Source organism: Callionymus lyra, chromosome 8 (genome assembly GCF_982586985.1).
Source record: "Callionymus lyra chromosome 8, fCalLyr1.hap1.1, whole genome shotgun sequence".
In the NCBI taxonomy this organism is placed as follows: domain Eukaryota; kingdom Metazoa; phylum Chordata; class Actinopteri; order Syngnathiformes; family Callionymidae; genus Callionymus; species Callionymus lyra.
In genome coordinates this window covers 23,337,685-23,354,447 of record NC_141825.1, presented here as the reverse complement: position 1 = coordinate 23,354,447, position 16,763 = coordinate 23,337,685, and the positions used below count along the sequence as shown (strand labels likewise).

At 42.1% G+C, this 16,763-nt stretch overlaps 2 protein-coding genes across 2 annotated transcripts in view; both read right to left on the bottom strand.

Moving 5' to 3' along the window:
• The window catches only part of znrf1 (zinc and ring finger 1), a 36,002-nt gene extending 30,730 nt beyond the window's left edge, over nt 1-5,272 (bottom strand). Inside the window, exon 1 of the mRNA XM_087797925.1 lies at nt 4,508-5,272. Within this exon, the coding sequence (XP_087654051.1) occupies nt 4,508-4,913 (406 nt within the window). The 5' untranslated portion in view covers nt 4,914-5,272. The remainder of the gene's footprint in view (nt 1-4,507) is intronic.
• Nucleotides 5,273-10,318: 5,046 nt separating this feature from the next.
• On the bottom strand, nt 10,319-16,117 carry LOC148074291 (D-lactate dehydrogenase, mitochondrial-like). Its single transcript, XM_087797336.1, has 11 exons — nt 16,004-16,117; nt 14,396-14,508; nt 14,178-14,319; nt 13,952-14,093; nt 13,710-13,869; nt 13,442-13,641; nt 13,164-13,292; nt 12,974-13,101; nt 12,813-12,903; nt 12,262-12,373; nt 10,319-11,223 (listed from the first exon to the last, which is right to left on the bottom strand). Exons 1-11 carry the CDS (start codon nt 16,085-16,087, stop codon nt 11,034-11,036), a joined length of 1,491 nt encoding a protein of 496 aa, XP_087653462.1. The 5' UTR covers nt 16,088-16,117; the 3' UTR covers nt 10,319-11,033.
• Between the last annotated feature and the right edge of the window lie 646 nt (nt 16,118-16,763).

Sequence of the window (16,763 nt, the reverse complement as noted above, 5' to 3'; positions counted from 1 at the left end):
TCTAAAAACGGCCTCCTGACTGACACTCGCGCTCGTCTGTTCTCCAGCCTGCAGTCGGGCGTCGGAGGAGGAAGGAGGCGGAACGTGCGAGCGCTTAGCAACAACCTGGAAATACACAATAGCCGAGAGGACGTCAGCGACGAGATGGAGCTTATAGATTTGAAGGGAGAGACGTCCTGCCGTGCAATTAAAATGGCCGTCGCGGCGTCGGGAAACGGAAGAGGATTGTGGGTCAGAATACCTACGAGTGACACACCTTTAATGATGATAAGAATAATAGATTTTATGTGCATTAACACATTACATTTGGACAACAAATCTCAAAGCTCTACAGTCTTGAAAACAAGATAAAGTCATTAAGAATTCCCACTAAAATAACAGGGATTGCTGATAACAAGGAACCAGAAAGTTTATTATCACATTAATCTTATCAAATAAAACTTATTTTGTCCGTTGACCTTTGTCTCTGATATTGAAGTCATTTAATACAAGTATATTTTCAATCTTTATCGATACTACACGGTCACGGAAAACTATGTTTTTGAAGGTCCATTAGATTGGACCTTTGTCATTAGCCCCGCCCACTGGGTCGTAGCTCTGGTATATTTCCTTTGATCGGCTGTCAATCAAATCAGCTTTGAAGTGGGTGGAGTAAATTAAATGTTGTGTAGAAGTGAAGGGGGATGTGTTAAGAAGTAATGTTGTGAATTGAAAGTATTTGACGTCTGAAAATGTCGTTTTATTTTGATAATTCACTGTATGCACTTTACTTTTATCACTCATTTCCTGCCAGAACAATCCTATCAACATCGATGCAACATCATGACATTTTTATCATTATCATTTGACAATTTTTAAAAAGTGTTGTAGTGCTTTTCGTGTGAGTCCTCTGGTGGATTTGGATCTATTTTCAAGGCGGAACATTTTAGTGCGAGTCCTGTTTAACGTTCAACTGATGTGTTGATTTAAGTGTGTGTTAAATCAACACATTAGTCTGTTGTATCATCAGTGTGTGTTTGTACAAAACTCTCTTTTCATTGAAATATTGACATTGGAGAATTATCTTAAGCCCCGCCCACTGAAAACCCTGTGACGGGTCAACCGTGGAGGTTTGTCACCGCACGTCATTGATCCCGGAAGTCTCCACTTCCAAGGGACTCGCTGTATAAACAAAGCGGCTGTGATTACAGCTGGCTGGAGGAGAAGTGAAGCCATTATTACGTCATAATGGACTCTCGTAACCTCTCGTTCGCCTGGATTTCAGAGGAACTTTATAAAGTAATAAGTGGAAAACATAGTCATGACAAGATCTTACTGCATCTTGGAGAAGAAGATTCAACATTTGAAATATGTGAGTCAGGAGAGTTTTGAGACATTAGACTTTAGACTTTATGGTGAAAAGATACAAAGAATAAAACAGTAAGCAAAGGCCGAGTATAAAACAAAGAGATTTTTATGTCGCTATTATTTGCTTTCATTGGGCTCTTCTTCCCCCCCGGCTTGTGCGGCGCTGAGCTGAATTTATGTGTCTGTTAAAGTCTTTGTAACGTTTGATAAAAAATATTTGTGAAGCTGTTGTAACGCATCATTTCCTAACGTAGAAAAGTATCATCAACACATCTTGTCGCTCCTGATCCTCCTACTGCCACCGAACCGGGACCATATTTGGCATCATGCTAGTGAAAGATTTATGAATCAAATCCAATTTTACAATTTTGGATATGTTTACGGTTTAGAAGCTCGATGGAGGACAGATGTGTGTGTGTGTGTGTGTGTGTGTGTGTGTGTGTTGGGGGGATTCTTTATTAGCACTTCCTCTGTCTGGAACGAAGCCCGAAGCGCTTATAGACTAAATACAAACTCCCCGGAGCGTTTCAAGAGGACAAAAAGGTGATTCCCTTCGACAAACTCCTCCCTGTTCGTCTGGTTGTTCGACAGCCGAGTCTCTTCCGACGCTGATGAACCAGATCAGAGGCTCGTCGTCGGTTTTTTCCTTTCCGGAGGAACCGCTGTCGCTCTCGGGCGGCCGAGCTCGCTTGTCACTCATCTTCAGACGGTTCTTAAAGGTTAACGTGCATCCGCCGGTGCTTCAGCACTTCCGACGCTCGAGAAGCCTCGACCTTTCAGCCAGACGACCTTTTAATGTCCGGGGTTGAGGGTTTATTGGCCGATACTGAATAAACATCATTAAACATGATTCAGCTTCCATGGGAGTCCGAGCTCGGGGAGTCGCGACTGTTGGACGCGTCGCTCACGACTGTCACGATCAATAAGTCGATGATAGTGTTGTTCAGCCTTCACTACATTCTATACATTCCTCGGACCGTTTTACCAGGAAGAACGAGTATGTCTACATTTTTTGAAGACTCTGGAGTAGATTTTTTTTTTTTTTAAATGTAAAATATCATGATTTTGTTTTCACGTCGACGATTATCTAAATATATACATTAATATCTAATTATAATAAATGTTTTTACATGTGCTTGAATAAATTCAAGTAAATTTGTATGTGGAAAAATAAATATAATTGCAAACAATTACCCTTTTAACAAAAATAAAATGAAAATAAAATAAATGATCTACTATTTTCAATCGTAATAATATAGTGAATCACAATGAGTGACAAGAAATCATGTTCAATATTGTTTTAAAAAATCCCAAAGAGACAAAGTTGTAATTGAATTAAACCATAAAATGTATAAATACTTCTTAATTCTTGAATCAAATGTAAAAGAAATATCATAAAGTTGTCTAATTTATTATTATTTTTAAATATATACATAAATATAATGAAAAGGAGATTAAATACTAAAAATGTAATTATAATTAATGTTCTTACATGAGATTTAATAAATATCAGTCATACATTTGTGGAGAAATACATATAAACGCAAACAATTACCCTTTAAAAAAACAAAAAAATGAAATCCAAAGAAAAGAACAACTAAATAATCTACTATTTTCCATCAGTCGTCTAAAAAAAACATACAAATATAAATACAATTTCACCTCAGTATTAATCACTATGAGGACACTAATAATAAATGACACTTCAATATTTAAGGGTAAGAATTGTGCCAAAACATTAAAACAAGTCTACTTTATTAAATTAAAAAGATGAAATACTAGAAGAAGCAACAAGAGGAAAGCTAGTCTTGTGAGAAATACGAATCAATCGTGTCATCAGATAAATGTGTGCTGAGGGCGGATGTTACTTTGTGTATTTACTTTCTGGGAGATTAGTTTCTAATGTTGTCACAACCTAACCGGTGATCAAGGCCAAGAGCAGAAACCCACTGTCAACGAGGAGCTCGGTCTCTTGGCTCAGCTCAGTCCTCTGACCTTTACCGCTGGATTGACTTGAGCTTCAGCATCTTCCTGATCTACAGAACCACATGTGGGTCAGTGTGCGGCGCCTCAGACAAGGACGTCCGAACCCCCCACCCGGTGGTCATGAGACCTGCTGGTGCTGCAGGAATTAATGTTGGCGTGTTTCTGTCTTGGACCAGAACCAGCCGCGAGCGTGTGGACCTTAAGCTACACCACTGTCGGGTCAGGCGACGATCAGAACACCTCTATCCTCAGCCGACTTCTCTCTGATCACACGCACTCTTCGACATTATTGTCGTCTTCAGAGCAGTGACACACAAATCAAATACACAACTCACACTGGGGTTTTTTTTATAGTCTTGCTCCTAAATCTCCAACATTCTTGTCTCTCTCTCTTGTTTCTCTGATTCACTCACAACTGACACTTAAACTCAGACGTTCGTTAAAGATTTGTTAAAATATTTTAACTCTGGAACGTTCTTGATCAAATTAATGTCTTTAAACTTTACTATGATCCTTTAAGACTTTTCTCAGTAGCCGATGATCAAAAATGTTTATAATAAAATCACTTTAAACTAGTTAAAAATTTGAGTGACATTAACAAAGAAATTCTGACTCGAAAAGAACATTTATTGATCTCTGGAACGTTCTTGATCAAATAAATGTCTTTAAACTTTACTAAGATCCTTTAAGACTTTTCTCAGTAGCCGATGATCAAAAATATTTCTAAAAAAAATCTATATTTTTACCACTTTAAGTTACATTAACGAAGAGATTCTGCCTTGAAAAGAACATTTATTGATTTTTGGAACGTTCTTGATTTCAGACTTTTCCTCAGTAGCCGATGATCAAAAATATTTCTAATAAAATCACTTCAAACTAGTTAAAAATCAATATTTTTTTCCACTTTTACTTAAATTAACAAATAAATTCTGCCTTGAAAAGAACATTTATTGACGTCTGGAGCTCAGACTGAAGCCGCTTTTCTATCATTTTCTCAGAAGAAACTCCCCAGAAAAAACACTTCTCGATCTACCTGCTGAGTTCTATGAGTGTTGTGAGCATCGCAACATGAGTCAGCTGAAGGGTCTTCAGTCGCTCAGGAGGGGGGGTCACTGCACCTGTCACACCTGTCATGAGTCATGGGGGTCTACATGGATGTGAGAGGTGGTCTTACCGCTGTGCGCGCTGAACCAGCGTGGCGCGATGTGCAGGGGCAAGGTGTCAGCCAGCGACCCCCGGGACCCCAGGTACAGCACCCCGTCCGTGTGGTGGTGCCCCCCGCCCCCTGAATCCTGGTACCCAGTCCCGTGCGGCGGATGGGGGGCGGCGGAGTTGCCCCCTGACCCCCCGCCGCCGCCGGCTCGCCCGGAGTCCGTGGCCCGGTAGAATCCGAAGGGCGCGCTGGGACTGTGTTCGATGCCCATCCCGGCGACGGAGCTCACCGAGCGGCTCCGCAGGCCCATGGTGCCGCTCGCCCGGTAGTGGCCGAAGTGGGCCGCGTGTGGCACCGCGCTGTCATCCGTGGACACGCCGGGGAAGGCGCCCCGCGGCCGCCCGGCCGAGCTCTGCTTCCCCCCCATCCGAGGAGAGAACCGGAGCGAGGGTCTTGGGCGCAGTCAGGAGGGGGGGGCTCGGCTCGGTTCCGCCGACTCAGGCCCCCTCCCCTCTCGCCGTCTGAAGGAGTCTCGGCTCTGGTTCTCCTGCAGCAGCGCGTCTCCCTGGAACATGAGCTGGATCTGGATCTTCCTGCGCCCGCAGGAGGGTGAGGGGCGGGATGACGCCCCGGGACTCTCGCAGGTGATCGACTCCCCCCCTCAGCCGGGAACCGTCGTCCGCCTCATCCCCCGACAACTGTTGCCGTCACCAGCGCACGCGTCCCCGGGATGTCGGGGTGACGGTGAGCCGCAGACACGAGAACTCGCTGCTGCGCCGCAGCCGGACAATGGAGGCCCAGTGCGCATGCTCGGGGAAAAAAAGTCGAGCGAGAGACTCTCGTGCGCGTGATTCTTTATTCGTGAAAACAAAACTGTTTCTGTCTCTGGTTTCGTAACAGAAGAGACTTAAGGGTGAAAGTAAAAAATAATGGGGATCACATGTGAGTCTGACATCCATGATCACAATAATAAGGTCAAGGATGAGTCATAGGTCAATCATTTAAAAAAACGGTTCTGTTTTGTCTGAACTGATTATAAATGATCCGAAGTGTATTTTAAATCATGTTTCAATGTTAATAAAAAAAACAACAGAGAATTATCACCAACATATTCATTCAAAATTATTATTTGTAGAGCAATTTTTCATCGTTTCATTTTTTTTTTAATATCTGGAGCTTGTATTCCATGCGTTTGTGTCTCGTCTGTACTACTATAACAGTATATGTTCGTGTCTTTATTAGAAGGTTCTGTCTCGCCTGCAGTTCATACAAAAGTCTGCAGCAAGAATTCTGAGCCGCTCTAGTAGAAGAACTCGCATTTCTACAATCCTTAAAACTCTTCACTGGCTGCCAGTTTCTTTCAGGATCAACTTTAAAATTCTGGTTCTTACTTTCAGATCTATTCATGGTAAGTAAGTAAGTCATTTTTATTTGTATAGCGCTTTTCCAGACCAGGGTCACAAAGCGCTTAAACAATCAAAACAATATTCAATAAAGTATATACTTTAAAGATCAAGATAAAACTGAAAACACAACAGGAGTTCCAGAAAATCAAGGAAAAGCCTGAACAAATAAAAACGTCTTAAGACGTTTCTTGAAGGAGTCAGTAGATCATCAAACACAGAGATGGTTCCAAAGCTTAGGAGCAACAGTCTGGAAGGATTTCTCTCCTCTGGTCCTGAAGTTCAGGAACCATCAGTAGATTCTGATCCACAGACCTCAGAGCCCGAGCTGGGGTGTAAGTCTGGATCAGATCACTGATGGAAGGTCTGACCATGAATAGATCTGAAAGTAAAAACCAGAATTTTAAAGTTGATCCTGAAAGAAACTGGCAGCCAGTGAAGAGTTTTAAGGATCAGAGAAATGAGTGGCAGTAGTGCGAGTATTGAAATACATTCTGGATGTTGTTATAATTTAGTCTAGTATTTATCACTGTACATTATTAATGGAGATCATCTGATGGTCAGATTTATTTAAGGGGAGCAGTAATAGAGCTCGATGTCTTTTCATGTAAAAAAAAACAACAACACTTAACTCAATATATGTCTCATATAAAAATACTGTTTTTAAATGTTTAAGACCAAAAATGAACAAATTACAACACTTTTTTTTTTTAGAAAAGCTTAAACACAGATGCATGCAATTTCCCCGTCTTTGATAGAATGATACTTTGTTCTCTTTAGAGTCCGTTCAACTAAATGATCCGAAGTGTATTTTAAATCATGTTTCATAAAAAACAACATATAATTATCACCAACATATTCATTCAAAATTCTAATTTGTAGAGCAATTTTTCAAGATGATACAATCTATGAGGGATCAATAAAGTTCTACCTTACCTTAAGTCTAAAGATAAAGAACATAGATCAAAGAAAAATATCAAAGACAAAGGATACAAAGACTAACATAGAATAGAATATCATGACACTTTTACTCCACTCCTGCCCCCGAACTCAGAATTGTACAATTTAATAGCCTGAGGAATGAATGAGTCCTTGAGTCTATTAGTGTTGCATCATGGGAGGAGCATTCGTGCTCCATCTGCTTCTCTGCTCACTGATGACAGTGTTCAAAGGATGACTGTCATCATCCATGATGGACAGTAGTTTGTCCAGTGATCTCCTTTCAGAAACTGTCACCAGTGAGTCCAGCTTCAACCAGAGCCAGCCTTTCTGATCAATCTTTCCAACCTGTTGACATTATGCCTGTATTATTATTATTATTATTATTATTATTATGTAATTGTATTTTCTAATCAATTTAATTAATAAAAGTTGTGTCACAGCTTCAGTGGGAAACAAAGTCATTCATAGCCTCTGAAGGAGTGAACCCGGCCTTGAGCGACAAAGTTGTTCCTTCACTTTTAATTAACTCCTGTAACTGTAAAGTGGCGACGAAGCAGCTCTTTTGCTTTCGAGAGAAACCAGACGGACTCCGGAAAAGTATGTTTTGACTTTTGTGTCTCCTTGCGAGATTAATAAGAAGTAAATCTGGAGCCGGTTCTTTCGAGTTTCACCTCCAAGTCAGTTTGAGGAAATGATGCCCTTGATACTAAATAAAAGAAAATTACTTCCTTCTATAATCATCATTTATTTCTGTCCAGGACTTTTACATCCCATCCTGTTTCACGTCCATGTTCTGTTACAAACACACTGTTTCTTTGAGTCGCATCACAGATGAGTCAAAGTCTTGCAGGAGCCAAGGTCTCCAGCAGTTTGATGAGATTGATTTTGTTGGTAGTGAGATAGTGGTGAAGTGAACTAACACATGATAGAAAGTGTTACAATGAAGTTTGTTCTACACTGGAATATCAACTGAAGGACATTTGACACTCGAATGCTATACTTGCTAGCTTAGCTAGTGGCTAAAAGTTCTAGCTTAGCTAGTGGATAACAGCGCTAGACCCTGGTCTAGAAAGGCGCTATATAAATAGAGATTATTATTATTTTAGCTAGTGGCTTAAAGTGCGAGCTCAGCTAGAGGCTAACAGTGCAAGCTTAGCTAGTGGCTAACATTGCTAGCTAAGCTAGTGACTAACAGTGCTATCTTAGCTAGTGGCTAACAGTGCTAGCTCAGCTAGTGACTAACAGTGCTATCTTAGCTAGTAACTAACAGTGCTATCTTAGCTAGTGGCTAACAGTGCTAGCTCAGCTAGTGACTAACAGTGCTATCTTAGCTAGTGGCTAACAGTGCTAGCTCAGCTATTGACTAACAATGATAGATTAGCTAGTGACAAACAGAGCTATCTTAGCTAGTGACTAACAGTAGTATCTTAGCTAGTGGCTAACCTTCCTAGCTCAGCTAGTGGCTAACAGTGGTAGCTCAGCTAGTGGCTAACAGTGCTATTTTAGCTAGTGGCTGACAGTGCTAGCTTCGCTAGTGGCTAACAGTGCTAGCTGCAGTGAGGTGAAATGTAGCACCCCCGTAACACTTTGTATCTTTGTGTGTGTTGAAAATAGTAATGTCAATCGTGTCAATGAAATTTAAAACTGTGATATTTAACAGAGAGTTTTTTTTCAAAATGAATGTTGTCTTCATGTCTCACACGAGTCCACTCTTTGTTACGGGGGTGCTCGGGGTTCGGAGGAAACTCCTCTCGTCAGCAGACGGTCGTCATGAGTCACTTACTCACCGGCATATGTCGAATATTCGGGATTAGGCGAGTGGCTGACATGTTTTTTTGTTTGGATTACTTGGTCTAATCCCGAGTGTGTGTGTGCGTGTGTGTGCGTGTGTGTGCGTGTGTGTAATTAGGCCACTTCGATTCCACACAAACCCTTTGTTCCTTCACGCTCACACACAAGTGTCTCTGATCGTGTGGTCCACAGAAGAAAAAGGCAATCTGTGGATTTACTCAGGAGGCGTTAATCGTGGCTGCTATGGCGACTGCAGGACTATAAACGCTCGCCGCTTACAAGTGCACACACACACACACACACACACAAACACACACACATCAATTAGGATCTTTATGTTTCTTTTGGAGCAATTAAACCCTCAAATCAAGCGTCATTTACAGCCATTAGGTTCACAGGTTGTGTGGCAGCGGCTGATTATCAAGACAAATATTAACTGTTCCTGGAGAACAAAACCGAGGCGGACACACACACACACACACACACACACACACACACACACACACACAGGGATGATGAAATCGTGTCTCGCTGATAACAAACCGTGAGTCAGCAGAGACGTTACAGCCGCACACACAGAGACCCGAGAACGACAGGAAATGACAGTGGACAAAGAAAGACACACATCTCTGCGTCTACAGATTACATTATGACCACCTGGCCCGGTCAGATGTAGGTCACAGAAATGAAGCTTCTCAGGCCCCAGGATCGACTCAGGAAGTAGACTAATGAGCGTGCGAGGAAGCCGGGCGGCGCCCTGACTCGCCGGTGGATGCTTCGCCCTCGTATGGACGCACAACATGGTGACACAAATGCACATTTCGCTGCAGATTGTGGAGCAGAAACACCATTTTTTTTGGCCTCTGTGCAGAAAAGTTGGTTCAGAAAACTGGTGACGACTAGATGTGTTCAGGTGCTGTCAGAAATGTAGGACAATTCAATTGTTAGTACATCCCAGTGTTTAGTACTCGTGTCAAGAGTCTCATTGATGATATGAACAAATATTTTATATTAAGTGTTAAGATTAATTACGCGGTTCTTACTGGGATACTTTTTAATACACAACATTATAAAGCATTATTTAGATCAGGATTTGTATCTGTTTTATTACGTGTTACACTTTTCATGGCGTAATGTTTTTGTGACAGTTTTAATTTTTATTAACCTTTTACCCCAGACTCTTTTTTTTTAAACAAATGAAAATTGCGATTTATTATATTATTTTTTGTCTTTGGAATATTTCGTCATACGAACAATCACTTATAATTATACACATTTATTATTATTCATGATTACAAAAAATGACGTTTTACCTTTACCTGAGGGCTTCGTTCATATTTGTCTATTTCAAGAAATGTTTCGCTGTCGCCATCTAGTGGTCGACTATGGAATCATTTTAAAAATGATTTAATTGGAGAAAAAACACTAGAAATACGTAATAAAAGGTAAGGTAAGGTAAGGTAAAACTTTATTGAAATTGTTTTTTACCAATAGCCAGCAATTTTTCATAAACAATAAAAATAATACATAAAAAATAAAACAAGAAGAAGAACATAAAGAGAAAGAACAAGATAGCACCTAATGCAACAATTATCCTTTTAATAAGTTCATTTTCTAACAATTTGATTCATTTTTTCATTCATATATAGTTGAAAAGAAAATAATTTTGTTTGTTTTTTGATAATTTAGTTGTAGCTTTTCTTCCTATTATCGTGCTGCATTTGTAAATGTATAGTTTTTAGGTTCTTACTATCCGTTTTTAAAGATCAATACGTGAAAAACAACACCTAAATTCAAAGAGATTCAAAGCTAAACTTTAAAAAGAATCTTATGACATATGTGATACAATATTATTTGATTAAAATGTGACGACTGTCGACCATGATCCACTGTTTATAAAAAAGAAAATCAAACTAGATAGAAACAAATGATTAAAAAGAAAACAAGCTCATTCCTCCAGAGAAATAAAAAAATACAGTCGAAACCATTAATAAAATAATGTCACATGTTCTTTAATAAATCACAGTTGATTTATTTAAAGCAGAGAATGAAGTCACTTGTTTTCTTCTTTTTCAATCGTTCGTCGATAACTCTTACGTCGGTCATTTTCTGACCAAAATATTGTTTCATTGATCGCAAATGAACCTGCAAAATGAAAGCAAAACCTCCTTGGCAGAGGTAATAAGTAAGAGCCAACAACAACACAACGACTGTTGTCTCTTCGTTCCTCCCCTCGTTCTTGTCTTGATGCCTTCATGTGCATCTTTATGTCGCGCCCTAAGATCATGTAAATGGTTTTCTGGACAATAAGTTCCATTATTTTGGAGGTATTTTGTCTTTAAGCAAACACAGAATCAACCAAAGTAGGTCATTTGCTCTTTGATTGGTGTGAGAAAAAAAATATATCTCGCTCAGTGAGTCGTGTCCTCTCTCTGCAGCAGAACCTTCTCGGGGTTCATCAGGTTTTTGGGGTCCAGGGCGTCCTTGAGGTCGTGCATGACCCGGACCGCGGCGGCTCCCAGCTCCTCCCGCAAGAAAACCCGCTTCCCTAAACCCACGCCGTGCTCCCCGGTGCAGGTGCCGCCCATGACCAGAGCTCGCCTGCGGTCGTGACAACATCAGCGTCAGTTACACGGCGAGGCAACGCCGGCCTTGAGCAAGACGTTAGTGCGGAGAAGATGGAGATCGAGTGACGCAACGGATCACTCTTCGCTCATATTTTCATAATTTAATAATGATATTGATGATCATTTATAGCTTCAACATGACTGCGAGTGTAAACAACTAGTTAAACAATTAAACTCCTTTCACACTCACTTCCGCTCACTCCCTCTCAGTGAACTCATAACTGCATCTTTACACACACGCACGTACGCACGCACAGACACACACACACACACACACACATATAGACACACGCGCACACACACACACACACACACACACACACACACACATATAGACACACGCGCACACACACACACACACACACACAAACACACACATATAGACACACGCACACACACACACACAAACACACACATATAGACACACGCACACACACACACACACACAAACACATATAGACACACACACACACACAAACACACACATATAGACACACGCACACACACACACACGCACACACACACATATAGACACACGCGCACACACACACAGACACATATAGACACACGCACACACACACACATATAGACACACGCACACACACACACACACACACACACAAACACACACACACATATAGACACACACACACACAAACACTCACATATAGACACACGCACACACACAAACACGCACACACACACATATAGACACACGCACACACACAGACACACACAGGAGTGAACATGGAGACACACACACACACACACAAAGACACACACAGGAGTGAACATGGAGACACACACACACACACACACACAAAGACAAACACAGGAGTGAACATGGAGACACACAGACACACACACACACACACACACAGACACACAGACACACATTCTATGCTTTCAGACTAAACATAATATCGTGTCATTTGTGAGAACAATTTAAAAAACATGGAATAAATGTAAAAAAAAATCAACTTCATTAAAGCCTAAATAGTTGTGATCTCACCTGGCCAGCCTCTCGGTGAACAGGTGGACCCTCTGCACCTCATCCGGGTCACTGGGGTCCATCACCATCAGACAGTGGAAGTTCCCGTCGCCCACGTGACCAGCGATGGGACCTAAGGGCCAGGGCGGAGATCAGGTTCTGATTTAAGTGAGAGGGAAGTGGAGCTAAAATGAATTAGTCCTGGAAGTCGTTATTAGAAAGTCGAAGGAGGAGAAGAAGAAGAGAGTGAAGGTCGGGTGGAACAGAAGGAGCAGAGACAGTAAAAGAGACGCTGATAAGGACAGTCGTGGTCACTGCCACGATGGGAGATTTAAAGTAGGGCCACAGTCGAGAGGTGCTGGAAAAAAAAGGCAATTATTAGCTTAAAATTAATTTGAAAAGAAATGTTATCATATAATCAAATTAATTCCTACCCAAAATGATCAAATGACAAAGACAAGGCCATACTTTGCCGAGGTCAGGTTTCAGGGATGAGTGAGTTAAAAAGAGGCACATGGAGAAGAGACGTCAAGAATGATGGAGATGAAGAAGACGATGGATGATGTTCAAACCTGTGAGGTTGTTTTCAATCAGGTCCTCCTTCGTCTCCACGATGATCTCAGGCAGTCGAGACAGAGGGACACACACATCTGTGGAATAAGCCTACAAACACACACACACAAACACACACATCTTTATATGTTCCTGGTCACATGTTCTACATGAACTCTACCTTACATCCCGGCCGGAGCGCCAGAGCAGCATACCAGGCGTCGTGTCTGGCTTTCCACAGCTTGTTCCGGGTCTCGGTGTCGGTCGCCCACTGGAAGTCTGAGCCGTCGTTACTCTGAGTGATGCTCTCTGAGGAAAAACAAAAACACACTTCCTGTCGCTCGTTCATTGAACGCATCACTCGAACTCACCCGTCGTGCCGACCTGCTCCTCCAGGCTCCGCTCGGACCCGTGGAACTCCAGGAAGAGAGTCGGGGTCACCGGGTAGGACAGAGAGCTGAACCTGTTGCAGGCGTCGATCATCACGTCGTCCAGGAACTCTGAGGGAAAAAAAACACAAATGAAGGAGGAAAAACACAATTATCAAGTTATTTTATTTTCTGTACCTTATATAAACAGTCAATTATTTTAAAAAGCATCTTAAAAAGATTTATCAAAACTGGCGTAACCTACAGGTGTCGACTCTCACCGATGCGAGCGATGGGAACTCCTGCCTGCAGGACCTGCACGGTGCTGTCCACTGCCGCCTGGACCGACGGAAACGAGCAGACGGCCGACACCATGGACTCCGGGATTCCGTAGAGCCTTAACGTGGTCTTGGTGATGATCCCTAGAGTCCCCTCGGAGCCCACGAAGAGGTTCGTCAGGTTGTAGCCGGCGGACGTTTTCCTGGAGCGGGCGGGAAACATTAAAAACCGGGGACCCGACTGAGGAAGCGGGACACGAGGACGGGGTACCTCGGACGTCGGCGCTCCCCGGCCGTGTGGAGGACGGTCCCGTCGGCGAGGACCACCTCCAGGTTCATGACGTTCTCCCTCATGGTCCCGTAACGGACGGCGTTGGTGCCGGACGCGCTGGTGGCGGCCATGCCGCACAGGGACGCGTCCGCGCCGGGATCTGGCGCGATAGTTAAACCCGGTCAAGAATCTGAGCGACTCATGCTTCGTGACACAGGAAGACTTGTTAGGGTGAAACTTACCGACGGGGAACCACAGTCCAGTGTCTCGCAGGTAACTGTTGAGGTTCATCCGTGTCACCCCAGGCTCCACCGTCACGTCAAAGTCCTCCGGGTGGAGGTCCAGGATCTGATCCATGTTCCTCAGACTGAAGCACACGCCACCCTGACCAACAAGAGTCACACCTTAAAGTCTTCCCTTCGACAACAACCTCGACTTAAAAAGCTAGCCAAGAAACGGTGTTCGCACCTTCACGGCTGCGACTCCCCCCTCCAGGCCGGTCCCGGTGCCGAAGGGAATGATGGGAAGGTTGTGCTCGTGGCAGATCCTGGCGAGGGCGCTGACCTCCTCCACACAGCGTGGGAACACCACCGCGTCCGGGGGACGACAACTGCCACGACAACAGAGCGACTAAGTCACTCGTCCGGGGTCTTCTCAAGGAGCTGGTCCCCGACACGACCACTGACCTGTGCACCGACTCATCTTTGCCGTGTTGGTGTCTGACGGCTTCACTCACGGAAACACCGTCGGCGCCACAGATGGACCGAAACTTGGAAAGAACTCCGTCCAGCAACGACTCCTGGACACGGATAGTTTAATGCATCCCATAATCTAATGACAGTTTATCTTGCGATACTAAAGCAAAACCTTACAATATCCCCTTTAGGGCTGAAGGTAAGGGGTCGACACCCTATTTTTGAGAACCCTACAACTCAACGGTAGATGCTTTAAAAGGGATTTTTTAACCCCGACTGAGAGGCTGCTTGGCTGCTTCCCCTTGACAAATCCTTAACAGCGGTTTCAGCATCTAATGTGGATCAGATGCCACCGATCGGACTGAAATCAATTGTCCAGAAAAATGATTATACTTCAAGGGCGTTTCGGGGTTACACCACCTTACAAGAAGAGGGGTGGCGAGTGCCCGTAGACCACCTGACGCTTCAGAAACAGCCCGAGCAGTGACTCGTACAATGTTGTTGTTGATTTCTTTTAAAGAAACCGTAGGGTCATCAGAATGACAGGCTAACTTGTGTTTTCTACCACAGTCGCCCGGAGCTCATGGACTTTCTTGGTCCTGCCGATCCGGATCCTGGACCGATCGGGGAATCCCCAGGTGTGGGTGAAATTATGAGGGCGATAAATAATAGCGTTTCCCAAACATGGACGACACCATTTGAGCCTGACAAAAAAGAACTGCGACAGCTCACACTCATGACGCTATTAAAAAAGTATTTATATTATTTCACGATATAAATCATCGGGAAGAATATATTAATAAAAAAATAACACCTAAATACTTATATATGTATCCACACGTATTGCTGCGTTGTGTAAATGGTGTGACGTCACATGACCAAAGTACAAAATAAATGTTTCCTTTTGTTAATTTTAAACAAACTGATGTTGAAATGTGACGAGTCACTAGTTCATCTTTCAAAGAAGAAGTTTTTAAAAACACTGACAGCGGAAGTTTCAAGTATAAACAAAAGAGTCTAAAACCACAACAATGAATTAGAACAAAACCTCCATTTAAACATTGAAGGTCAGATCCTTATTTTCTCCTCATAAATATATAGAAGAATCTAAAACACTTTTAGTTTTCGTTATATTCGAGAGACACGTCGTTCAAGGACTGGTCGTCTGTCTGTCTGTGATGCACCGCCGATCTTTCCAGGGTGTCCTCGTTTGTCTTCCAAAATAATTTAAAGTAATTTAATTTACATTTTTATTTAAAAGTGTTCAAGGAGACGTTTTGGGAAATCTATCTCGTCAAATAATATCTAAACGATTATATGTTTAAATGGTTTATATTTTACTCTCCGTACACACAACTGTGCAATAATGATTTTTTTAAAAGAGATTCAATTGATTATTAAAGAATATAAATTATTGTTTTCAAACTACATCTGTTTGTTGACTTTGATTCTGTTTTTTTTTAATGTCGATATTAATCCCGTGTCGTGAAGTTTTCAGCTGAAGCTAACATTCAAAACAAACACAAGCTAACTGGATAAAATGGCGCCACAATAAAACACGAACTTAAAGAAACAAACACAAGAATAAAAGCTTCTCACTCCGGCTGGAGCTGCTGAGCTCGAGGGGAGACTCCGGTGGAAGCAGCGGCGGCTCAGCAGGTTTCGACCCCAGGATCGGAGCATGACTGACCCGCGACAGGTCTGACCTGACGAGCTGTCCCTGAACGCAGCACCAACTTCCTTCTGTGCTTTACAAAATAAAACAAACGTTTATTTCTAAACGTCCGAACAAGCAGTTAGAAATAATGAAGTACTTTCTTGCTCTTTATTTATAGAAGGACTGAAAACGAGATTTAATGCGAAAGGGTTCACGTCGGTGCGGGTATTTTCCCGTGTGTCCGTGAACGCAGCAATGACTTCTCATCGTCACAGCTGACGTTTAGTAATAATAACATGTTTATAATATGTCTAATTTAAATAATAATATTAACAATAATACATCGTAATCATAAAGCCAATATATTTTAAATAATCATTTATTTAATCCAAACGAAAATAAATACAACGATTCTTTAATATTTTAATGGACGTCTTTTCAAAACAAATGTCTAAAACATAAAATGCTTAATAAACTTCAAATAACTACGAATCACTGAAAAAGATCAGTTCGGAAGCAAATTTTATTTACCTGACATTTTTCTAAACTAATAATTGATGAACTTGAGGATATATCTATTGATTTTTATCTTCAAGGAGGGCAACAAGACCACAATTAAAACAGGTTTATATTTATTTATTAAAAAATTCATATATATATATATATATGTTATATTGTTGAGGCAAGTTTTGTATCTACCAT

Bases quoted from the DNA above. Each gene is read 5' to 3' on its own strand.
- LOC148074291 (XM_087797336.1), bottom strand. From the start codon at position 16,087: ATGCTCCGATCCTGGGGTCGAAACCTGCTGAGCCGCCGCTGCTTCCAC. The intron at 13,870-13,951 runs GTAAGTTTCACC...CTATCGCGCCAG, and splicing joins TGGACTGTGGTTCCCCGTCG to ATCCCGGCGCGGACGCGTCC. The intron at 13,102-13,163 runs GTGAGTTCGAGT...GTTTTTCCTCAG, and splicing joins GGAGCAGGTCGGCACGACGG to AGAGCATCACTCAGAGTAAC.